This window comes from Tasmannia lanceolata, unplaced genomic scaffold (genome assembly GCF_043159265.1).
Source record: "Tasmannia lanceolata isolate RefF3 unplaced genomic scaffold, GAP_Taslan_0.1 ptg000002l, whole genome shotgun sequence".
Lineage (NCBI taxonomy): Eukaryota > Viridiplantae > Streptophyta > Magnoliopsida > Canellales > Winteraceae > Tasmannia > Tasmannia lanceolata.
Genome location: NW_027518679.1, coordinates 37,131,496 through 37,158,218, shown reverse-complemented (window position 1 = coordinate 37,158,218; position 26,723 = coordinate 37,131,496). Strand labels below are relative to the sequence as shown.

Here is a 26,723-nt window from a genome sequence, read left to right as displayed (position 1 = left end):
GTTAGGGATAAGATTTTCTGAAAACTGGACTTCAAACGAAAAAAATTTGATTGAAGAGACTGACTCAAAGATTATGCTCAGGCTTCTCTGGTTTTCATTTGCTGAGAATAGTTATCCCAGTTATCATCACGCTTGATATCTTTTATGATGTAAGTCATAAAAGATGCCCCTAGTATGAAATACTTCCATGACAGATTCGTAAGAGTGCAAAACACGGGAAATGGTCAAAAAATTTCATTTCATTGAATACTTGAGGTTACAAAGCTTTCAGGTTTACAACAGGCTGTATCTGCCCGACAATTGCCTTTCAATTCTGACGATCTCTGCCATTTCATATGGGCTTGAAAGACTGCCATATGGACTTGAGAATCAATCATCTTCTGAACTTCACTCTGCTGCGCATCACTCTTGAGGGGATACAAATTCATCATTTTTTTTATATCACCCCAGCCTTGGGAGGAATATTAACCACGCAGGACTCTGGAATTTGACCTTGACTCGACATAGAAAAAGACTTGGACAACCAGCAAATGAGGACTTCGACGGGCACAATGACCTGAACTCTAAGAGAGACTGAATTGCTTCTTAGTCTGATAAGTATTTTTAAAATGGTACAGTCTACCACTCTTAAAATCTTTTGAAAACCACATTTAAAGGTGTTTCTGTAGACACCCACATTTTGCTTTACTTTAACCAACAATAACCTAATATATTGATCCATCCTCAAATTTTTTGAAAAAAACAAAATGATAAAGAGATGTACCTGGTGAGATGATTAGATCCGAAAAATTGAAAAATACCCTGATTAGTGAATTTAGTGTGTTAAATCCATGTGAGAACCCCCTCTATCATTGATTTATATGTTTTAGGTCATTAATATCTTGATCTGACTTTACGGATCATCAATCGGGACAAAATAAGCTAGGGTCATTTCATAGCCCGGACCCTGATTCCATTCCGAGACCCGATTTCCGTAAATCGTTAGATCAATGACAGATCTTGACCTGGGTCTCACCATCCAAAACCACCTAACATCTCCTCTCATCCTAACCATCCAAACCTCACCTAACCTCACCTAACCTCTCCTCTCATCCTAACCACCCAAACCTCACCTAACCTCACCTAACCTCACCTAACCTTACCTAACCTCACCTAACCTTACCTAACCTCACCTAACCTCACCTAACCTCCTATCCCATTCTCCTATAAATACCCTCTCATCCCACCATCCAAAGAAAAAAGAAGAAAAAGAATCCCTCTCTTAGAAAATTCATCCCTCTCCCTCATCTCTTCAAGGGTTCGGCCATCCTTGCCGGATCGGGTGATACGTTGGGTGATATATATCAAAAGCAGTCATTATCAAGCAAGGAATCATCTTCAAGGAATTAACATCAAAGAAAAATCAAACACAAAGTGGGTTTTCAAAGAGGTAGGCATTTATTTCAATTCTATGTAGGGTCTGTTTTCATGCATATCTTTTACTTTAAAAGAAAAACCATGTTAGGAAGCATCTAGGATCAATCTTTACTCATTCTTCTTGATGGTAGACTTTGAAGTTATACATGTTTCCCTCTTCTCTTAACCCATCTTATCTTCATTTTTATTTTTCCCTAATGGTTCACACCCTGGTTCCCCCTGGTTAGCCTCTGGTTAGACCCTGGTTGCACCCAGGTTCGTTGCTGGTTGCACCCAGGTTCGATACTGGTTCGCACCCTGGTTCCCTGCTGGTTCGCACTCTGGTTAGACCTTGGTTGCACCCAGGTTCGTTGCTGGTTGCACCCAGGTTCGATACTGGTTCACACCCCGGTTCCCTGCTGGTTCGCACTCTGGTTAGACCCTGGTTGCACCCAGGTTCGCTGCTGGTTGCACCCAGGTTCCCTGCTGGTTGCACCATGGTTCCCCTGCTGGTTCGCACCCTGGTTTCCCTGCTGGTTGCACCCTGGTTCCCCTGCTGGTTCGCACCCTGGTTCCCTGCTGGTTCGCACTCTGGTTAGACCCTGGTTGCACCCAGGTTCGCTGCTGGTTGCACCTAGGTTCCCTGCTGGTTGCACCCTGGTTCCCCTGCTGGTTCGCACCCTGGTTCCCTGCTGGTTCGCACCCTGGTGCACCCTGGTCCGCACCCTGGTTTGTACCCTGCTTCCTCCTAGTTAGACCATGGCTAGTCTCGGGTTTGCTCCTAACTTAGACCCGACTCACTTGACCCTAACCATTAACCCAATCCAACCTAACCATTAACCACACCTAAACCCATACCCATAAGCCTTAAACCCTATAACCATAGCCACACATCATACACCACATGCCTTTCATTCATCCACCCAACAGTACCCTCATACACCCCTACAATAGACCCGGCCAACCCAGTTAACCCGGCCATCGGGCCCATTCGGCCCAATTAATTCATTCCCCTTAAGAGCCACTTTGCCCTATTGGTTCCTAAGATACTCCAACCACCCAAACCTCAAGCCGCACCCCAATCCACGCTCAACCAGTTCCAATCCAGTCTAAGCCAAGTCAACCCGCACTTGACCTTGACCATTAACCCAATCCAATCCAACTCAACCATTAACCCCACCTAACCTGACCCTAGCACAACTCAACCGAGTCACATCAACCCAAGCCATACCTTTGTCCACTCACTGAGGCACACCATTTATCCATAAATCTGGTTACATTAAATCTAACCCAGCCAGGCCACCTGCAGCTTAAGTCAAATCGCCCCAATACAATCCATCCAAGTGGGATCCCAACCCAGCTCAACTGAGTCAACTCTAGCCAACCTCCCAAGTCGAGTTGACCCAACTCTCTAGTCGAGTATGCTCAACCTCTTTAACCGATTGGACTCTCCCCTTAGTTGACTCAATCCAATTCCTTAATCAACCCATCCCAATGCAACCGAGTCGCATTCGACCAAGTTGCGGCCTTCCATGTCACAACCGAGTCATTCCCCTATTCTACTAATGCCCTTTTACACCTAATAGAACTTCCTCCCTTTTGCCTAACCAAGTCATATCCCAACTCAATCTAAGTCGCATGTCTGAATCCATTTGACCGAATCTCATAAGCCCGCCCATTTTGAATTCCCAAAATTCAAACCCTTGATGATTCCTATATGCTCAATTCTTTGATGCAAATTCCCAATTCCAAAATCCCATTGCTAAATCAATGTTTCTGAATCTCAAGTCCAATGCTCAAATACAAACCCGATTCCTGATCCAAATACCAATCCTGTTTTCCAAAATCCAAGCAACCTCCCCAGCGGAACTACGTGTGGCTTGATCCCCATCGCGGGGTACGTAGGCAATTTGGCACTCCCAAGTTCAGTCACACCTTTCTCTATCTTTCTCATTCCCTCACACTATTTCATCATCTCTTCCATCTTTTTTTTCACTAACCTCGAGAATTTAAATCGATTTGTCTTGTGTCTTTCGGAACCGTTGGATCACGGTTTCCGTCGTAAGGACCCTTAGAGCCCAATTTAGGAACACCGGTGTCGTGTCGTGTCCTAAGTTTTAGAGAGTCCTAGAGTTAGGAGTCCAGCCTCATCACGGACGCTTGCTATGTATAGCAACCGTGCCATAGGTCTAGTTACACTAGTCACCCAATCTTTCCCTAGGACAAGCCTAGTAAACTAGGATGTAAGGCAAACCTGCATTAGTCTAAGGGACCATTTGCATTTAGATGAGAATCATATAGCATCTTAGATGAAATCCTAAGATAATAAAATCCTCAACTTGAATTAAATAACTTCTCCTAAAACTGTTGAAACAGTCAATCCCGTCTAGGTCGGTGTCTTAGTTGAGTTAGGCATATGTAACTTAGCTTAGGTGCACCGAACTACGTCGACTCTGATCCCAGTGAGGCTTGGGTACGTAGGCAGCTTGGATGTCTGACGGCATACCACCCGCGAGTCGGCACCACAACAAATTGTGGTGTTTTGAATATTAATTTTCTTGTAAATGCTTAATCAAATCATTTAGGGCTTTCCATGAAATTAGAATTCTAGGAGAACTTTCACTTAGAATGAATCCAGACAAATTAATAAATCAAGATACACATCTAGGATTCACATTGAAATTAGATCATAGGATGCATGTCACTTAGCTCGCACATTAACATAGAGTTGAATGAGCCATTTAAAATAAATTTAAAAGAGTTAGCTTTTGGAATCGAAGACCGATTATCGGGCAGGAATGGTGCATGTGGCGGATAACTCCCCATACCTTCCATTCTCGTAACCAGGTAGCGAGTCTAGATTTCTGGTTAATTTCGGGTCCTAGATCCCACATCTAGGTGGCGACTCTGTCAGTCTCTTTCGTGTGGAATTCAGATTGCCTTAGTGATCCCAAGTTCACATGAAAGACGAATTCAAATCAATAATTAAATGCACACGCCAATCGCGTGGATACAGGAGACCAAGAGAGAGAGCGCGGCGGCTCGCGCCCCACCCCTCTCGCGGGATTCGGGTACCACAGTTTGGCGACTCTGCTGGGGACCACCTAACTTCATTAAAATTTCAAAAGATAATTCATTTGAATTTAATTTAATTGGCTCATAAAAACTCTATACTTGTTAGATTAGTTTGTCTTGTTTTATTTTCTCATCACACTTTACTCAAACTTAATCTAACAAAACCTGAAGGCATCATAGATTGTGCAAACATATTGCACACACTTACATCACTTGCATCTAAACTCTGCATCTCACGTGCACACACGTCCTATTTTAGGAACCCGGAGTGTTATCTAGCATGGTTGACTGGGATTTCATCACCTGGTGCCTCTGTGCTAGAGAAGCATTCCACCCTTAGCCTAGTACCATTATGGTACGTAAACGGATCTCTTGTTCACGTACTGATACGCCGGACACTGGTACAGTATATCGAACAGGGATTCGCGCTAAGGGAACTCTTGGCCTTACCCCTAGATTAACCCACACATGCATGTAGTATACGAACACATGTGCATCACGTGTGTGAGCCTAGTTTAGGATATCCTGCCTATTTGTGTCTAGATTAGGCCGTAGACCATCTTCCAATGGCTACGATCGGTCCTAGGTACACGAACAAAGTCATGAGTCGAGATCCTCTCTCCACTCCGCTTGATTAGGATTAGGGTTGATGCCTTCAGGTCACACTGTTAAAATGTGCGAGATTAAAAAAAAAAAAAAAATTTCCTTTAGGGGTTAGGATATAAATCCTATCATTTCCAAAGATCTCATAGGATTAGTCATTCTTGATCTATCCGTTGAAAGCAATCTTATGCTATCTCATCTAATCTTTCGATCGTATGCCTTTCATTCTTCTATCGTGTGATTCGATCATGTATTCATACTTTCCTTGTACTGGCAGGAACTTATCCCAATCTCGTGTTCATGTAATCCTGATCATTCTTATATCCCTTCTCTTGGCTTACGGGCACTATGTCTACTCGTACAATTCTTGATTGGATCCGTGGTACATTAAGAGAATCCCATATCTACGCCATAAGTGAACAAGAGAAAAATCTCTTCGGCTACGTGGCAACCATCAAGCTCGATTGGGGATTACTCTATGCCGCATCAGAGTGTTGGGATCCCGATCATCATGTCTTCCATTTTGGCAACCAAGAAATGTGTCCCACCTTTGAAGAATGGTGTGCCTTATTGGAATATCCTGTGGATGGCCCTCTAGTGAAGCCATCCTGTGTTCCAGATTATCGTCCTTTGTTCCTTTGCTTGATGGATAATCCAGATGAATCCATGAACTCTTTCATGAAAGGCCAAGAAGTGTCCATGCAGCGACTGATTGACATTTACCCTCCTGTTGGATACATTGGTGCTGTTGATATTCAAAAAGCTCGACGGCGCGCTTTGAGATTCTGCTCCTTTGCTAGGTTCCTCACTGTCCAGCCTTCTCGCTTTGCGTCAGCTGTTCTTCTGGACCTCGTTGATCAAATGGATCGTGGCGCCAATCCAATTCCTACTATGCTTGCAGAAACTTTCAATGGATTGGATGATATGGCTCACCTTCGTGCCAGTTCAGGTCCAAGCTCTTATATTCGCTCTTTCGTTGGGTCTTTCTCAGGATGTCCTGCATTACTTCAAGTGTGGTTATGCCACAAGCTAAAAATTGCAGCTCCTGTCCATTTTGATCATACGTTATACACCTTCAGTGAATGGCGTCATGATGTTTCTTTCGATCATAAAAGCGATTGGGTTGAATGGTTAAATTCTCGCCAAGAAGATCAGATTTATTGGCAAATTCCCGGAATCCAAGAAGCTGTCTTCAACACCGGAGAAGCTAACTACGTTCGCCTTCTTGGTTTCAAAAAGACATCCTTTTATGTTCCTGCCAGGATTCAGCGTCAGTATGGAAGGGAGCAATCCATTGTGCCTCCCCTTCATCATTTCTATCCGCCTGAGGGTCTCAAGCCCAAGATTGTCAAAGCTGTTTCATCTGCTTGGGATGCAAGAATCATCAAACCTTTAAAGGAGTCAGTTGAGGAAGATTGTCGTCCGAAGAAGAAGTCTAAAAAGAATGCTTAGTTCCATGTTTATCTTTGAAAGATTGAACCATGTACTCAAATTTTAATGATTGATCAATAAAGTCCATCCTTCTCTTTCATTATCTTTGTCTATGTGTGCATCATCGTCTATTCTTCTCTCTGATTTTAAAATATGTCTTTCGGATATTACAGGGCAATAAACATCATAGCTAACCCTAATACTCCTTGGGTTCGGGTCTCTTCGCGGTTAGAGAGGAAATCTGTTTCTCCGCCACCTTCTCTAAGAACCCCAGCATCTCCTTCTTTCCCGTCCTCATCCTCACCAATGGCAGACAACCAAGATGGTCTTCCACCCGCTGCTATTACCGATACTCTTACTTTGATTCTCCAACAGCTTCAAGAACTCAAAGAAGAAAACCGAGTTATCAAGGCTCAGCTTTCTGAAAAGTTGGAACCGTCGTTGTCCAAGGATAAAGGGCCTATGCGCCAAGCAGCTACTCCAGTAGCACCTGCCCAAACAGTGTTCATCAATATCCCTGATAAAGTCGAAGAAGACTTAGAAAAAGAGCAGTACAGCGAGAATCACAGTAGGCCTTCTCAGTCCATGGTTGATAAGTCTGTTATGGAGAAATTAGAGACTCTTACCAGGAAAGTTCAAGACATTCAGTTTCAAGACCAGGGTGGTTTCAATCCCAGTGATCTTACTTTATTTCCCGAAATTCGCCTTCCTGCCAATTTTCAAATGCCCGATTTCGACAAATATGATGGTGTGGGTTGTCCAATCACACATTTGCAAATGTTCACCATCATGTGTCAGCCTCAAGGGTTATCTTCTGAGCAAATGGCTCAATTGTTCCCAGTTTCCCTAACCAAGGTTGCGAGGAGATGGTTCATGGTCTTGGACAAGACTCGTTACAGGACATGGAAGGATATCGGCGAGCAGTTCATCAGGCAATTCAAATATGATGATGGGACAGAAATCACCAGAAAGGATTTAGAGAGAACAAAGCAAGACTTGAGGGAATCCTTTTTGATTTTTGTGAAAAGATGGAGGAGAATAGCAGCTCAGATGATGGAGCGCCCGTCTGAGGAAGAACAAGTCCAGATAATCATGAAAAATATTTCCCCCCAGCTCCAGTATCACATGTCTTTGCAATACTATCCAGACTTCAAACACTTCATCGTGGCTGGCACCCAGATAGAGGAGGCTATGGCTCAAGGTGTATTCAACCGTAGCAACCCAAACCCCAGAGATTTCAAAAAGTCCCCTCCAGCCCAAGTCAATAGTATTTCCCGTTCCAATGCTCAATCCTCTAGGTCCCAAGAACCTTTAGTAATGGACTATGCTCAAACCGCAACCGCACCTCGGCAACAAACCCGGGTAGAATTTACCCCTCTTCCCATTCCATCTTCAGAGGTGCTTAAGCAGTGTCTTGCTTCAGGTCGCATAACCTTACCTGCCATCCGGCCTCCCCCCAATCCTCTACCTGCAAGTTGGCGAGCTGACCTACACTGTGAGTACCACAGAGGTCCTGGTCATCTTACTGACAACTGCATTGCCTTGAAATTTAGAATCCAGAAACTCATTGATGAGAAAGTCATTGCATTCCAGCCAAGACCCAATGTCACCCAAAACCCATTACCTGGTCATGCAAATCCTCCTGCTGCCGTTAATGCCATAACCATAGGAGATCCTGAGTTTGACCCTCTTACCCTCATATGTGCCTTAGAACCCATCTCTGAACCCCAAATCATATTCTGTGATGAATCACACCTAAGAGAGTCTGTACCTCCCTTGGTAATCACCTATGAGCCACAAGTCCCTCAAATTATCACTTATGATGAGCCTGAATTGGATGAAGTCAGACATGTGACAAGGGGCGGAAGAATTTTCAAACCTGTTGAATTGAGAGTCGAAAATCCAGGGGCATTGGCTCGAGGAGAGGAGCCGCAATATGTGAAAGATCCAGATGATGAAGTTGTGCAGCAGTTAAAGAAAACTCAGGCTGTTATATCTGTATGGGGATTATTGATAGCATCAAAGAAACACAGAGAGGCTGTGTTAAAAGAATTGAATACAACACAGGTATCCTCAGAGATATCTCCGGAGCAACTGGCTGAAGTTGTTGCTCTAACCCAGGCCACCAGGGCCATTAGTTTCTCAGATCAAGAGCTGCCTCCTCAAGGTCGGAATCATGCTAGAGCTCTTCATGTCACTATTGTTTGTGGAGGCAAGAAAGTACCATCTGTGTTGGTAGATAACGGATCCGCGTTGAATGTGTGTCCATTAAGAACTGCCATTACCTTGGGTTTCGGTCCCACTGATTTTGCCGAATCAACCCTTGGTATCCTCGCATATGACAATACCCGAAGAAATGTGGTCGGAGTCCTCACCACCAAGATCGTTATGGGCGGTCAAGAATTTGAGGTTGAGTTTCAAGTTATTGATATCAAAGCCTCGTTCAATATGCTTCTAGGACGTCCCTGGTTACATAAGGAAGGTGCTGTCGCTTCAACCCTTCACCAAAAATTGAAGTTCATTAAAGATGGGAAGTTGTTCACTGTCAGAGGTGATGAAGAGCCAGAAATAGGGCAAATAACAGGAGAAACTTTAATCCTTCCAGTTGCAAAAGCAGATGACTACAACTTGAATGGTTTCGCATTCGAGGTTGCTGTTATCTCTTACAAGGATGCCTCTCGGGAGGAGTTGTGTTTGCCGTTCGCCATCAGTTCTGTGGTGGCCAAGATGATGAGAAAAATGAACTACTTCCCTGGTATGAATTTGGGCCGTGATCCAAGCAAGGCATCTCACTGGCGCCCAATCAAAGCAAACCATGGAATTTTCGGTCTTGGATATGTACCTACTGAAGAGGAGGAGGAAGCCATGGAAAAATTGTTGAAATTGAAGGAAGAAATCCGCCGCACCGGAAGGGTACTCCTAATGGCTCCATATCCCTTATCAATGAATGGTCATTTTATCAAAGAAGGTGAGACGTTTCCATACTATGGGTTTTCTGAACCATGGTATGACTCAGTGACAGGGATCATGATACCCGGTTTTGAAATATTCAGTGGCCTTGCTCTCCCAGAAATAGAACCGCCGATATATTATGTTGAGAAAACTGTTGAGGACTGGTTAGTCTACCTTGAGCCAGATGTGCTGGAATCTTTGTTTGAAGAAAATGTGCCTGATGTTGATTACAATTTTGAAGAACAAGAAGAGACAGATTGTGAAGATATGCTAGTGGCAGTTATTCAGAGTAATGATACCTTTACTGAACCTCAGAGTCAGATTGCACCTGCAACAGAAAATCTTTCAAACTGGAGTTCTGATGTTTTTCCATCTTATTTTATTGCTAAGTCAAGTCTAGTCAAGTCGAGTGAATCAGTGTCAGTGCCTAGTCCAGGCGAGTCATTTTCTGAGTTTATTTACTATGTGAATCCTGAACCTGTTCAGGATGAGTCCAATGATAATGATGTAACTTCTTTCAATTCAATGAAATCTGATTCTCAGTATGTCTCTGTGTTTGCTTCTGACTTTAATAATAATGATAACACTCCCTCCTCAGATGAGGAAGGGGGGATCGACGAAACTCCCCTTGAATTGCAGCATATGCTCAAACAAGAGGAGGAGCGCCGAGCCCAGCCTCTTAAAGATGAAATCGAAATTATAAACATCGGAACAGAAGATTTAATACAGGAAATACGAATTGGAAATACTCTATCCTCTGAAGAGCGCGATGAATTAATAAACCTACTTAAGGAATATAAAGAAGTTTTTGCCTGGTCCTACAAAGATATGCCCGGGTTGAGCGAAGACATTGTTCAGCACAAGCTACCTTTATTGCCTGGGATTAAACCTAAAAAGCAGAAGCTAAGGAGAATGAAGCCTGAGTGGGTCCTGAAAGTAGAAGAAGAGGTTACTAAGCAGTTGAATGCTGGATTTCTGCAAGTGGTGGAATATCCAGAATGGCTCGCAAATATAGTACCTGTACCGAAGAAAGATGGAAAGGTGAGAATGTGTGTAGATTTCAGGGATTTGAACAAGGCAAGTCCAAAAGATGATTTCCCTCTACCACATATCGATATCTTGGTGGACAATACGACCGGGCATGAATTACTATCTTTTATGGATGGTTTCTCGGGCTACAATCAAATTAAGATGGCACCCGAGGACATGGCTAAGACCTCGTTCATTACACAATGGGGGACATATTGCTATCGGGTAATGCCATTTGGTCTTAAGAATGCCGGTGCGACGTACCAAAGAGCAGCTACAGCCTTGCTCCATGACATGATACATAGAGAAGTCGAAGTTTATGTCGATGATATGATTGTAAAAGCCAAGGAAAGGAAAGATCATATCCCGAACCTTAAGAAGTTCTTTGAAAGAATTCTCAAATACCAGCTTCGCCTGAATCCTAGCAAGTGTGTGTTCGGGGTTACCTCCGGTAAGTTGCTTGGATTTATGGTGAGTCAAAGGGGTATAGAGGTAGATCCTCAGAAGATTAAGGCTATCCAGGAGATGCCACCGCCTAGAACCGAGAAGGAAATTCGGGGATTCCTAGGAAGGATACAGTTCCTAAGGCGATTCATCGCTCATCTGACATCAACTTGTGAACCTATCTTTAAGCTCTTAAAGAAGAACTCTTCCAAAGAATGGACAGAGGAATGTCAGCAGGCCTTTGAAAAGATAAAGCAAAGTTTGTCTGAGCCACCGATAGTAGCACCAGTGATACCGGGGCATCCATTGCTGCTTTACTTGTCAGTAACAGAAACCACAATGGGTTGTATGTTAGCACAACAAGATCCAGAAACCAAGCATGAAAAGGCTGTGTATTATCTTAGCAAGAAGATGTTGGAGTATGAACAAAAGTATACTGTCCTAGAAAAAACCTGCTTAGCCTTGGTTTGGGCCACTCAGCGACTCAGGCATTACCTTTTATCACATAAGGTCCTGCTTTTGTCGAGGATGGATCCTCTGAAGTATCTCTTTGAAAAACCAGCCCTGACAGGCAGGACTGCCAGATGGTTATTATTGTTGTCTGAATTTGACATCACTCATGTAACCCAAAAATCAGTAAAGGGCCGAGCCATTGCTGAACAATTGGCGGAAGCACCCCGAGAAGAAAGTCAGCATTTCAAGCCGATGTTCCCAGATGAAGAGATCATGATGGTTGAAGATGAGTATCCAGAAACTGGTTGGACCCTCTATTTTGATGGAGCAGCAAACCAAACAGGACAAGGAGTAGGGGCATTGCTTGTGTCGCCTCGAAATGAGCATGTCCCCGTTGCCGTTAAGTTACAATTCAATTGCACCAACAATATGGCAGAATATGAAGCATGCATTGTTGGGCTTGAGGCTGCATTGGCCTTAGGCATAGAGAATCTTGACGTATATGGAGATTCGAAGCTAATCATTTGCCAAACTCAAGGAGAGTGGAGAACCAAAGAAGAAAAGCTATTGCCATATCATGAATACTTGGATATTCTCGCTAAGCAATTTCAACGCGTCACTTTCAGTTATTTGCCAAGGTTGAAGAATAGATTTGCCGATGCCTTAGCAACGTTAGCTTCCATGATTGACATACCTCACAATATGAAGATGAGGCCCATCACGGTTCAAGAGCAATGGGCTCCTGCATATGTTGATGCTATAGAAATAGCTGCAAGATGTCCCGATGGAAAGCCATGGTATACAGACATAAAGAACTACATCTCAGGCCAGGGGCATCCCAATGAGGCGTCGAGTAAAGAAATAAGGACTTTGCAGAGATTGGCAGCTAATTTCGTCATTTGTGGAGGAGAGTTGTATCGACGGTCTTTCGATGGAATTCAACTCTTATGTGTCACTGAAGATCAGGCAGAAGAAATTCTGGCAGATATTCATGAAGGGGTGTGTGGGCCTCATATGAATGGGAAGATGTTGGCAAGGAAGATCCTACGTCTGGGGTATTATTGGCCGACATTAGAAGCAGATTGTCACACATTTGTGAAGAGATGCTATAAATGTCAGATACATGCGAATCTCATCCATGTACCACCCACCGAATTGCATTCTCTTACCTCTCCTTGGCCGTTTTCGGTATGGGGAATTGACATCATTGGCAAGATTTCTCCCAAGTCGTCTAATGGTCACGAGTACATACTCGTTGCTATTGATTACTTCACCAAGTGGGTTGAGGCCGCTTCTTATGCAAAGCTTACATCCTCATCAGTTGCTAAATTCATACGCACCAACATAATTTGCAGATATGGAATTCCCCATGAACTTATCTCAGATAATGGATCTCATTTCAAGAAGGAAGTAATCTCTCTTTGCGAAGAATTCAAGATTAAGCATCATAAATCCTCGCCTTATCGTCCGCAGACAAATGGAGCGGTAGAAGCTGCAAACAAAAATGTCAAGACTATCATTAGCAAAATGTCAGAAACTTATAAAGATTGGTCGAATAAGTTACCATACGCCTTGTGGGCTTACAGAACATCAATTAGGGCTTCAACTGGGGCAACCCCTTACTCTCTTGTTTACGGGATGGAAGCAGTGCTACCTGTTGAGATCCGTGTACCTTCGCTCCGAGTATTGACTGAAGTCAAGTTACCAGAAAATGAATGGGCAGATGCCAGGTATAAAGAGTTGAACATGCTAGACGAGAAGAGATTAAAGGCGCTTTACCATGTGCAAGGTTATCAGCGCAGAATAGCCCGTGCTTTTAATAAAAAGGTTAAGGTCAGAGATTTAGAAGAAGGCAATCTTGTTCTAAAAGAGAATCGAGCACCAATGTTTGACCCAAGGGGCAAGTTCAAACCAAATTGGTCAGGACCATACATTGTGGACCAAATCTTACCCGGAAAAGCCGTCAAGCTCCGTAATTTAAATGGAGAAATATTGCCAGAACCAACAAATCTTGATCAACTCAAGAGGTTCTATGCTTGAACATCAGAAGGCCGTCCTTTGGCCGAATAAATCCCAAATTCATAACCAAAAATCAAAAAATTTATAACCTTTTGCAAACCCTTTTGAGCCTAAATAAAATTTTCCTTCAAATCCCAATATACTAGGGGCATTCGCCCTGAACTACGCATGATCTGATTCCTACACTGGGATACGTAGGCAACCTGTTCATAGGTTCGGTCGAGACCCTTGCAAAACCTTAAGCCATTCTTTGAAAAGCCCTACCTCACCTATAAAGTCCTTTTGGTGTTCAAGTAAAAAGAAAAGAAGATAAAAAAAAAATAATAAAAAAGAAAAGAAATGGAGCTTGAAGATCCGCTAGATTGAAAAACCTGAAAAGGCGATCTAGGCAAAATTTAGGATCATTCCCCTGCTAAGTTGAAAACCTGAAAGGGCGGCTTAGGCAAAAGGTAAGGGGGTGGCCCGCTGAGTCGAAAACCTGAAAAGGCGATTCAGGCAAAAGTTAAGGCCGAGCGGTCCACCAAGTTGAAAATCCAAAAAAGGAAGACTTGGTCGTGGTAAGATTGGATTCACGCCAAAAGAATTACATCGGTCTCTGAACTCGCGGTAGGTCAGGCGAAGCTAATACACAATGATTCTCGAAACTAGGGGCATTAATTTTGAAGCAATCTGAAAGTTGATAGAAAGATATATGAGGTATCACTGTATTAAAAATAAGTGAAGATGTTTATCAATGGAGAAACGTTCTTTAAAAGAGGCTAGTCTAACCCAAAAGAAAATACTGATAAGTCAGAAGCATCACGAGATTACTGGAGTAATCTTTCTTATTTTGTGTTTTTATTACAAGTGTCTGTAGTTCTATTTAAAAAAAAAAAAAAAAATTTATTTTTAGAATTGTTGTAGGGTGCAATCACTCTGAAGGCAGGTTCATTAACAGGTTCTGAGGAACTTGGAAAAAGGTGACGCTCTCACAAATGACGAAGATCTTTGAAAGAATAATCTCCGGTCAACGAATAGAAGAAGGTTAGAATGCCTCAAACTGAGGCAGATTGCTAATGAAGTGGCATCCCATATTTAAGCCCTGAAGTTCTTTTGCTGCATAGTGTTATTAAATCCTTTGCTTCTAAAGTTGTTAATTGGAAATTTCGATTTCTCTCAAAGCTCAAATCATCATATCTCTCTGAATCCATTTGGAAAAAGATATTTTCTCTCTGAACATCACACAAATATGATATCTCGCTTCCTTGGAGTCCGTACAAATACGGTATTTCACTCTCCGAGTCCATACGACTATGGTCTCTTATCCCCTTTGAACATCATACAACTATGATGTCTCATTTCCTTGGAATCCGTACAAATACGGTATTTCATTCTCTTCGAGTTCATACAACTATGGTCTCTTATCCCCTTTGAACATCATACAACTATGATGTCTCATTTCCTTGGAATCCGTACAAATACGGTATTTCATTCTCTTCGAATCCATACAACTATGGTCTCTTATACCCTTTGAACATCATACAACTATGATGTCTCATTTCCTTGGAATCCGTATAAATACGGTATTTCATCTTGCCCAAGCCCATTCAAAAATGATGCTGCATTTTCATTAAGAATCTTTCAAAAGTCATCCATTATTCTCTGAGACCATTTGAAAATGACGTCTCATTTCCTCTGAAGCTGTTCAAAAGCGATATTCCTTTCCCTCCGAAAATCCATTTGAAAATGGTATCCCATTTCTCTCGTTGCCAGCGGCACCGCAGCGGGTTTGTTTTATTGCATTCCAATTCTAGGATTTCATCTAAGGTCTTGCATTATATTAGGTTGCATTGTGTTTAGGGGGTCCTTTGTCGATTAAAGCTACGCAAAATGGTTCTGTCATTTTGACTTTGGTATTCGATGACTACGTCGTCTCTACCAAAGAGGGGCATCTGTAGACACCCACATTTTGCTTTACTTTAACCAACAATAACCTAATATATTGATCCATCCTCAAATTTTTTGAAAAAAACAAAATGATAAAGAGATGTACCTGGTGAGATGATTAGATCCGAAAAATTGAAAAATACCCTGATTAGTGAATTTAGTGTGTTAAATCCATGTGAGAACCCCCTCTATCATTGATTTATATGTTTTAGGTCATTAATATCTTGATCTGACTTTACGGATCATCAATCGGGACAAAATAAGCTAGGGTCATTTCATAGCCCGGACCCTGATTCCATTCCGAGACCCGATTTCCGTAAATCGTTAGATCAATGACAGATCTTGACCTGGGTCTCACCATCCAAAACCACCTAACATCTCCTCTCATCCTAACCATCCAAACCTCACCTAACCTCACCTAACCTCTCCTCTCATCCTAACCACCCAAACCTCACCTAACCTCACCTAACCTCACCTAACCTTACCTAACCTCACCTAACCTTACCTAACCTCACCTAACCTCACCTAACCTCCTATCCCATTCTCCTATAAATACCCTCTCATCCCACCATCCAAAGAAAAAAGAAGAAAAAGAATCCCTCTCTTAGAAAATTCATCCCTCTCCCTCATCTCTTCAAGGGTTCGGCCATCCTTGCCGGATCGGGTGATACGTTGGGTGATATATATCAAAAGCAGTCATTATCAAGCAAGGAATCATCTTCAAGGAATTAACATCAAAGAAAAATCAAACACAAAGTGGGTTTTCAAAGAGGTAGGCATTTATTTCAATTCTATGTAGGGTCTGTTTTCATGCATATCTTTTACTTTAAAAGAAAAACCATGTTAGGAAGCATCTAGGATCAATCTTTACTCATTCTTCTTGATGGTAGACTTTGAAGTTATACATGTTTCCCTCTTCTCTTAACCCATCTTATCTTCATTTTTATTTTTCCCTAATGGTTCACACCCTGGTTCCCCCTGGTTAGCCTCTGGTTAGACCCTGGTTGCACCCAGGTTCGTTGCTGGTTGCACCCAGGTTCGATACTGGTTCGCACCCTGGTTCCCTGCTGGTTCGCACTCTGGTTAGACCTTGGTTGCACCCAGGTTCGTTGCTGGTTGCACCCAGGTTCGATACTGGTTCACACCCCGGTTCCCTGCTGGTTCGCACTCTGGTTAGACCCTGGTTGCACCCAGGTTCGCTGCTGGTTGCACCCAGGTTCCCTGCTGGTTGCACCATGGTTCCCCTGCTGGTTCGCACCCTGGTTTCCCTGCTGGTTGCACCCTGGTTCCCCTGCTGGTTCGCACCCTGGTTCCCTGCTGGTTCGCACTCTGGTTAGACCCTGGTTGCACCCAGGTTCGCTGCTGGTTGCACCTAGGTTCCCTGCTGGTTGCACCCTGGTTCCCCTGCTGGTTCGCACCCTGGTTCCCTGCTGGTTCGCACCCTGGTGCACCCTGGTCCGCACCCTGGTTTGTACCCTGCTTCCTCCTAGTTAGACCATGGCTAGTCTCGGGTTTGCTCCTAACTTAGACCCGACTCACTTGACCCTAACCATTAACCCAATCCAACCTAACCATTAACCACACCTAAACCCATACCCATAAGCCTTAAACCCTATAACCATAGCCACACATCATACACCACATGCCTTTCATTCATCCACCCAACAGTACCCTCATACACCCCTACAATAGACCCGGCCAACCCAGTTAACCCGGCCATCGGGCCCATTCGGCCCAATTAATTCATTCCCCTTAAGAGCCACTTTGCCCTATTGGTTCCTAAGATACTCCAACCACCCAAACCTCAAGCCGCACCCCAATCCACGCTCAACCAGTTCCAATCCAGTCTAAGCCAAGTCAACCCGCACTTGACCTTGACCATTAACCCAATCCAATCCAACTCAACCATTAACCCCACCTAACCTGACCCTAGCACAACTCAACCGAGTCACATCAACCCAAGCCATACCTTTGTCCACTCACTGAGGCACACCATTTATCCATAAATCTGGTTACATTAAATCTAACCCAGCCAGGCCACCTGCAGCTTAAGTCAAATCGCCCCAATACAATCCATCCAAGTGGGATCCCAACCCAGCTCAACTGAGTCAACTCTAGCCAACCTCCCAAGTCGAGTTGACCCAACTCTCTAGTCGAGTATGCTCAACCTCTTTAACCGATTGGACTCTCCCCTTAGTTGACTCAATCCAATTCCTTAATCAACCCATCCCAATGCAACCGAGTCGCATTCGACCAAGTTGCGGCCTTCCATGTCACAACCGAGTCATTCCCCTATTCTACTAATGCCCTTTTACACCTAATAGAACTTCCTCCCTTTTGCCTAACCAAGTCATATCCCAACTCAATCTAAGTCGCATGTCTGAATCCATTTGACCGAATCTCATAAGCCCGCCCATTTTGAATTCCCAAAATTCAAACCCTTGATGATTCCTATATGCTCAATTCTTTGATGCAAATTCCCAATTCCAAAATCCCATTGCTAAATCAATGTTTCTGAATCTCAAGTCCAATGCTCAAATACAAACCCGATTCCTGATCCAAATACCAATCCTGTTTTCCAAAATCCAAGCAACCTCCCCAGCGGAACTACGTGTGGCTTGATCCCCATCGCGGGGTACGTAGGCAATTTGGCACTCCCAAGTTCAGTCACACCTTTCTCTATCTTTCTCATTCCCTCACACTATTTCATCATCTCTTCCATCTTTTTTTTCACTAACCTCGAGAATTTAAATCGATTTGTCTTGTGTCTTTCGGAACCGTTGGATCACGGTTTCCGTCGTAAGGACCCTTAGAGCCCAATTTAGGAACACCGGTGTCGTGTCGTGTCCTAAGTTTTAGAGAGTCCTAGAGTTAGGAGTCCAGCCTCATCACGGACGCTTGCTATGTATAGCAACCGTGCCATAGGTCTAGTTACACTAGTCACCCAATCTTTCCCTAGGACAAGCCTAGTAAACTAGGATGTAAGGCAAACCTGCATTAGTCTAAGGGACCATTTGCATTTAGATGAGAATCATATAGCATCTTAGATGAAATCCTAAGATAATAAAATCCTCAACTTGAATTAAATAACTTCTCCTAAAACTGTTGAAACAGTCAATCCCGTCTAGGTCGGTGTCTTAGTTGAGTTAGGCATATGTAACTTAGCTTAGGTGCACCGAACTACGTCGACTCTGATCCCAGTGAGGCTTGGGTACGTAGGCAGCTTGGATGTCTGACGGCATACCACCCGCGAGTCGGCACCACAACAAATTGTGGTGTTTTGAATATTAATTTTCTTGTAAATGCTTAATCAAATCATTTAGGGCTTTCCATGAAATTAGAATTCTAGGAGAACTTTCACTTAGAATGAATCCAGACAAATTAATAAATCAAGATACACATCTAGGATTCACATTGAAATTAGATCATAGGATGCATGTCACTTAGCTCGCACATTAACATAGAGTTGAATGAGCCATTTAAAATAAATTTAAAAGAGTTAGCTTTTGGAATCGAAGACCGATTATCGGGCAGGAATGGTGCATGTGGCGGATAACTCCCCATACCTTCCATTCTCGTAACCAGGTAGCGAGTCTAGATTTCTGGTTAATTTCGGGTCCTAGATCCCACATCTAGGTGGCGACTCTGTCAGTCTCTTTCGTGTGGAATTCGGATTGCCTTAGTGATCCCAAGTTCACATGAAAGACGAATTCAAATCAATAATTAAATGCACACGCCAATCGCGTGGATACAGGAGACCAAGAGAGAGAGCGCGGCGGCTCGCGCCCCACCCCTCTCGCGGGATTCGGGTACCACAGTTTCATTCATTTTTCTGGTATTTTCATCATGGTTATTATTCCCTTGGATTGCTTAGTCTTAACCCCCTGGCTTAGAGAGTGTCAGAAGAATTTCTGCCAGTGCTTACTCAGACTTTGGAGTAGTGCTGCCGAAGAAATGAAAGTCTTGCTGGCTTTCAGAGGTTCTGTCCTTTATGAAGTCACTGCCATGACCAAATCGCCTATTCAGGTTTTCGATTTGGCGGACCGCATGCCTTAATTTTTGCCTAAGCCGCCCTTTCAAGTTTTCAGCTTAGCGGGCAAATGACCCTAACTTTTGCCTAGACCGCCCTTGCGGGTTTTCAGTCTAGCGGGTCTAAGACTCCATTATTTTTTTTTATTTTCTTTCTATTTCTCTACAAACCTGGGCCTAAGTACACCAGAAGGACTTTTAGGTAGGCTTGGGTTCAAACAGGTTAACATTTGGTAAGTTTTTATGTATTTGACCGAATCTGGCCTTCCAGACTGCCTACGTATCCCCAAAGAAATGGGAATCAGGTCCGCGTAGTTCGCCCATTTGGGTTTCAAAAATTGTTTATTTTGTTCTTTCTTTCCTTCCTTCTTTTTTTTTTTTTTTAAGGATTTGAAAGGTTTGAAGGATTTGACCGAACCCGAATTAATCAGGCTACCTACGTATCATGTAGAGAGGGATCAGGTCATGACGTAGTTCAGGTTATTATCTTTTATGACGCAAGTCATAAAAGATGCCCCTGGTTTGAGTTTATCAAAGAATGAAAGTTTTTTTTATTTTTTTATTTAGGCCCAAAGTGTTTGCAAATGGTTTTTGACTTTGAGGTTGTTGGCTTTTGAGCTCTGATCGATCAAAGACGGCCTCCTGGTGTATCTAAGCATAGTACTTTTTTAGTTGGTCCAGGTTTGTAGGTTCTGTTAATTTTTCTCCATTTTCATTGAGGAGTCTTACGGCTTTTCCAGGCAGGACTTCATCAACAATGTAAGGACCAGACCAATTTGGCCTGAACTTTCCTCTGGGATCAAATACCGGTGCTCTGTAAGACTTCAAGACAAGATCTCCTGGTTTCAGGTCTCGAACCTTGACTTTCTTATTGAATGCCCTTTCGATTCTTCTCTGATACCCTTGGATGTGGTATAGGGCTCTGAGCCTCTTTTCATCAATCATCTGCAATTCATCATGTCTGGCTTTGGCCCACTCAGACTCTGGCAGATTCGCTTCCATCATAACTCTTAAAGACGGGATTCTCACTTCAACAGGGAGGACTGCTTCCATTCCATACACTAGAGAGTATGGAGTTACACCTTTAGAGGATCTGATCGATATCCTGTAAGCCCACAAAGCAAAAGGAAGTTTGTTCTACCAGTCCTTATAAGTCTCAGTCATTTTGCTGATTATGACCTTGATATTCTTATTTGCCGCCTCTACAGCACCATTTGTCTGCGGTCTGTAAGGAGATGACTTGTGATGCTTGATTTTGAACTCTTCGCACAGGTGCACTACTTCTTTCTTGAAGTGAGATCCATTATCAGAAATCAACTCATGAGGTACTCCATATCTGCAAATGATATTCGCACGGATGAACTTCGCAACTGTATTGGAAGTTATGGAAGCATATGAAGCAGCTTCTATCCATTTTGTGAAATAGTCAATGGCCACCAAGATGTACTCGTGTCCACTCGACGATTTAGGATAGACTTTGCCAATGATATCAATCCCCCATACTGAGAACGGCCACGGCGAGGTCATAGAATGCAGCTCCGACGGAGGCACATGAATAAGATTCGCATAGACTTGACATTTATGACATTTCTTCACGAATGCGAAACAATCTGTTTCCATTGAGGGCCAATAGAAACCAAGTCTAAGGATCTTCCTTGACAACATTTTACCGTTCATGTGAGGACCGCAAACACCTTCATGTGTTTGCTCTATGAGCTCTGCAGCCTGATCTTCATCAACACACAGAAGCTGAATACCGTCAAATGACCTTCTGTACAACTCTTCACCACAAATGATGAAGTTGGCAGCGAACTTCTGAAGAGTTTTCCTCTCTTTGCTGGAAGCTTCAGGCGGATGCCCCTTGCTTGAAATGAAATTTCTGATGTCTGTATACCACGGTTTACCATCTGGACACCTGGCAGATATTTCTATCGCATTCACATGTGCAGGAGCCCATTGTAACCTTACAGCTAAAGGCTGAACCTCCATCGTCGCAGAAATGTCTAGCATTGAAGCCAGGGTAGCCAGAGCGTCAGCAAAGTGATTCCTTGTCCTCGACAGATGAGTGAAGGTGACATTCCTGAACTTCTTGACCAGAGATTCGAGATAAGTGTGATATGAGATCAACCTCGCCTCTTTTGTCTTCCAATCCCCGTTTATTTGACAAATGATCAGGATTGAATCTCCAAATACATCGATGTCTTGAATCCGCAAAGCTAATGCTGCCTCAAGTCCTGCGATACATGCTTCATATTCAGCCATGTTATTGGTGCACTCAAATTGCAACTTGATGGATAATGGAATGTACTCCTTCTTTGGAGATACCAAAACAGCCCCTATTCCTTGACCGTGATTATTGACAGCTCCGTCAAAATACATAAGCCACTTGGAACTCGGAGTCTCTTCTTCAATGTCCATGATCTCCTCATCAGGAAAATCAGCCTTCAGAAAAGCATTCTCCTCAACAGGAGCATCAACCAACTGCTCAGCGATGACCCGTCCCTTAATTGATTTCTGAGTGACATAAGTGATGTCAAACTCAGACAACAATAGCAACCATCTGGCTGTTCTTCCAGTAAGAGCGGGTTTTTCGAACAAATACTTTAACGGATCCATCCGTGAGAGCAAAAATATCTTGTTCGACAGAAGATAATGTCTAAGCCTTTGAGTCGCCCAGACCAATGCTAAACACGTCTTTTCCAAGACAGTGTACTTGATTTCATACTCCAACATTTTCTTACTGATGTAGTAGATGGGCTTTTCTTTCTTAGACCCTGCCTCCTGCTGAGCAAGCATACAACCCATTGCTGTATCCGTGATGGACAAATACATCAACAACGGTTGACCAGGAATGACTGTGGATAAGACAGGAGGCAAAGACAAACACTGCTTGACCTTTTCAAACGCTTCCTGACATTCTTCATTCCATTTCTTGGAGGAATTCTTTTTTAATAACTTGAAGATGGGTTCACACGTCATAGTTAAATGAGATATGAATCTCCTCAAATATTGCACTTTGCCCAGGAATCCACGAATCTGCTTTTCTGTCTTTGGTGGTTGCATTTCTTGGATTGCCTTGATCTTCTGAGGGTCCACTTCGATTCCTCTTTCACTGACCATGAATCCAAGCAACTTCCCTGACGTGACCCCAAATACACATTTATTTGGATTCAAGCGAAGTTGAAACTTTCGGATTCGCTCAAAGAACTTTCTCAAAGCGACTGTATGCTCTGGTCGAGTCTTGCCTTTGACAATCATGTCATCTACATAGACCTCGACTTCCTTGTGAATCATGTCATGAAGAAGAGTTGTCGCAGCCCTCTGATAGGTGGCACCAGCATTCTTGAGACCAAATGGCATCACTCTGTAGCAATATGTTCCCCACTGAGTAATAAATGCCGTCTTCATCATGTCCTCAGGCGCCATTTTAATTTGGTTATACCCTGAGAATCCATCCATAAAGGATAAGAGTGCATGTCCAGCGGTATTGTCAACCAGGATATCAATATTCGGAAGCGGAAAATCATCTTTTGGACTTGCCTTGTTCAGATCTCTGAAATCGACACACATCCTGACTTTCCCGTCCTTCTTGGGCACCGGTACAATATTTGCAAGCCATTCAGGGTATTCAACTACTTCGTTGAATTTCACTTCGAGTAGTTTCTTAACCTCATCATGAACTTTCAACTCCCATTCTGTTTTAAGTTTCCGGAGTTTTTGCTTCTTAGGCTTGATGCCCGGGATTAGAGGTAATTTGTGTTGGACAATGTCCTCGCTCAATCCCGGCATGTCGTCGTAAGACCAAGCAAAAACCTCCTTAAACTCTTTTAGCAAGGTGATTAATTCTTCGCGCTCCTCAGGAGATAAAATTTTGCCAATCCGTATCTCCCGAATTAAGGTTTCATCACCTATATTTACAGTTTCAATTTCCTCTTCAAGTGGTTTAGCTCGGCGATTCTCCTCTTGTTGAATCATATGTTTGATTTCAAGGGGAGTATCATCGGCTTCCTCTTTAGAGGGGGAGTCTTGATTGTTATTATTAGTTACTTGATCAAGTTCAGAAGCAGAATCAGCAGAAGAGACAAGTACAGGAATATAAGCAAAAGAATCTTTTATTTCATCAGAATCAATGATTACATCAGATGACTCGCCCACATCAGGCGTTACAGACTCTGAAACAGAATGAAAAAATAAGTCGACATCAGTATCGACACAACCAGAAATATACACAGACGAAGAATCAATGAATACGTCCTCAGACTTGGACTCGACACCATCAAGGACAGACTCGTCACCCACTCCAGAGGTAGACCCGACCTCTACAGTACCTGCATCAAAAGAAAAGTTAGAAATGACAGACTCTGGGACGGACTCAGAAACTGACACAAATTTTGAAACAACTGACTCTTTTGAAGAGACTGGAGTATACTGAAGGACTACTTGGGGTATAACCTGTGAGGTCCAGTTATCCAGAGGTCCCTCGGCTGGGGTGATATAGTCCTCTGGGTCAACAAAGGGTGTGTCTCTCCCAATCATAGCAATGACTGGTGCCTCGGTCTGAAACAAAGAATTCAGGAATTCTGGCTCAAAGTTCTCAACCCAGTCTGAGTCTGATTCCTCTGTTATTATTGTCTCTGTAATCTGCTTACTGTAAAAATCTGCTGGCAGCTCATCTGCGAAGAAGATCTCAAGACCAGGCAGCTTTACCCCGCTCTCATTATACCATGGCTCTGAAAAACCGTAATAAGGGCAATCAGCTCCTTCTTTCCGGAATCTGCCATTCATGATCATACTGAATGGTCCCATTGGAAATTCTAAACCCTTGCGGCGACACTCGGCCCATTTGAACATGTAAGCTCTCATTTCTTGCATCTCCTTGCGAGTTGGCTTGTATCCCAACCCAAATAATCCGTCAACCGCTTTCAACTCAGGCCGCTCAGTCGGACCCTGCATATTCTTCCCCAAACCTGCCCCTGGGAGATATCCAAATCGGCGCATCATCTTGACTACCCGAGTATTGGTGCTAGAGAGAAACATAATTTCTTCACTCATAGCCTCTTTCATGGTGATAGCCGAAACTTCCACTGAAAATCCTGTCAGACTGATATCTCTTGTGTTTTCAGTAACAAGCTCTTGAGATATTTGTCCCACTTCCGGCTCGGGATCTCCTTTGACTGTGATCACCCGATTGTTTCGAATGAATTTCAGTTTTTGATGAAGTGTGGAAGGGATAACTCCAACCTTGTGCAGCCAAGGTCGACCAAGCAACAGACAAAACGAAGTCTTGATATCCAACACCTGAAATTCAATGTCAAAGGTTTCTCCTCCAATGACAATCTCAGTAGCCAATGTTCCGATAACATCCCTTCGAGTCCCATCATATGCCAGTATACCCTGCTCAGACGGAATGAAGTCTTCAGGCCCAAACCCCAGAGTAGTGGCAGTGCTCAAGGGACACACGTTCAACGCTGACCCATTGTCTACCAGTACTTCGGAGACTTTCTTCTGGTTGCAAAGCAAGGTAATCTTGAGAGGACGAGTATGGTCTCTTCCTTCAGAAGGCAAGTCCTCATCTAAAAAAGATAAAGCTTTTGAAGCCTTGGTCATGGCTACCAGACCGACCAACTCATCTGGAGTAATCTCAACTGATACCTGGGAAGAGTTCAATTCACGAAGTACAACCTGCCTGTGCTTCGGCGATGCCATCAGTAAGCCCCAGATAGAAACATTAGCTTGTGTCTTCTTGAGCTGATTCAACAAGTTATCTTCCTCTTCATCAAGTTTCTGTTTCTGATTGTCAACCCCTCTTGCAACCTCAGCTGGATTATCAACTCTGAGTTCAGCTGGCTTAAAGACTCGTCCACCACGTGTGACGTGGCGGAGCTCATCGCATTGATCGTTCAAGAGCAACAGATCTTCATCATCTATCTTAAGGATGTATGGGGTTTTTATTTCTTCTTCCTCATCATCACTCACCCTTAAGACGTATAGAGATTCGGATTCTTTCTCTTCATCCTCACACTGGAAAACATATGACTGGTTTGATGGCCCAGCCACATCAGGGTTGTTCCAGGATAATACATATGGCTTTTCTGATTCTACCCACTGATCTTCTCCTTCAAATTTCCAGACATAGGGTTCTTCGGATTCCACAACACATATGAAGGAAGCAGGATCAATAACAGACTCTTCAGCGCAAATGACATTGACTGAAGATGGAGGCGGCATTGCATGCGTAGGAAGGGGGTTTCTAGTTACATTTGGTAACTCGATTGACAGTTCCTTCCTATCGATCATGTTCTGAATTTGGTGTTTCAAAGCTAAACACCTATCAGTAATATGGCCAGTGTTACGATGATAATCACAGAACTGATCCTCTCTCCAGGATCTCGGCAACGGGTTGGGAGGAGGCTTAATATCAGGCAGCTTGATCTTTCTGTCCTTCAACAGCTTCTTCAAAGCTACGGACAAAGAATATGGAAGGGGATCAAAATGACGAGGAGGTTTCTGCTCCATCGACGGCCTTCTCACTTCAGTGACTACCCTGGGTGGAGGTCTGACATAATTAACATTATGTACTTCTTTCGGCGCCATTACAGGTCGCTTCCCCTCTCGAACATCAGATGGAATTCTTGATTTCAGGCCTTTAGCCAATGCATCTTCTATCTGGGTCCCAGTCTTAATGAGATGGTTGAAATCGAGGAAATACTGGATAGCCATATGGTGATAATATTGCGGCGACAGATTTTTCACCACAATTTTGATTTGTTCCTCATCTGAAAGACGATGAGTCATTTGCGCTGCTTTCCTTCTCCATCTGCGGATGAAGGAAGTAAAAGTTTCATTGTGACCTTGCTTCAGCGCTTTGAGATCTCTTTTAGTTACATCGATCCCCTCTTCCATAGAGAATTGTTCGACGAACCTATTTGCAATATTCTCTAGAGTTCGGATCTCCTCTGACTTTAAGCTCAAGAACCACTTTTTAGCTACTCCGGCCAAAGATCTGGGAAATAAGAGAGCAACTTGCTCCGGAGATAGACCATGCTGCTGTAAAAGCGGAAGAACTGACATTAGATGGCTTCGAGGACACCTGGTCCCATCGTACTTATCCATGTCCGGAACTTTGAATCTAGGAGGCAATGTGACTCCTGGATACAACATAAAATCGGCAATGTTCAACTTCTTCGGGCCTTGAAATTTTATGTTTTCCACCTCTCGGGCCAACATATCCATTCTGTCCGCTATCGCTTTGCCCTCATTGGCTCTATCTATATTGGGATGGCAATTCTCTTCTGCATACTGCTCATCATCAATATCGTCTTCGACATTTAAAACAGCAGGCCGGGCCATTGCAGGAGGGGGAGGAG

General features: G+C 43.4%; 1 protein-coding gene and 1 pseudogene across 3 annotated transcripts in view; one reads left to right on the top strand and one right to left on the bottom strand.

Moving 5' to 3' along the window:
• The window catches only part of LOC143871549 (uncharacterized), a 181,201-nt pseudogene that overhangs the window by 45,270 nt on the left and 109,208 nt on the right, over nucleotides 1-26,723 (bottom strand). The gene's annotated exons all lie outside the window — the stretch shown is intronic.
• LOC143871507 (serine/threonine-protein phosphatase 7 long form homolog) lies at nucleotides 1,220-7,492 on the top strand. 2 transcript variants are annotated; one of them, XM_077376679.1, is made up of 3 exons: nucleotides 1,220-1,429; nucleotides 5,351-6,556; nucleotides 6,678-7,492. In XM_077376679.1, exon 2 carries the CDS (start codon nucleotides 5,422-5,424, stop codon nucleotides 6,523-6,525), a length of 1,104 nt encoding a protein of 367 aa, XP_077232794.1. In that variant the 5' UTR covers nucleotides 1,220-1,429; nucleotides 5,351-5,421; the 3' UTR covers nucleotides 6,526-6,556; nucleotides 6,678-7,492. The 2 variants fall into 2 exon arrangements, with proteins under 2 accessions (XP_077232794.1, XP_077232793.1); XM_077376678.1 differs by lacking the exon at nucleotides 6,678-7,492 and having other exon boundaries at nucleotides 5,351-6,652.

Excerpts from the sequence above, each read along its gene's own strand:
- LOC143871507 (XM_077376679.1), top strand. The coding sequence starts at position 5,422 with ATGTCTACTCGTACAATTCTTGATTGGATCCGTGGTACATTAAGAGAA.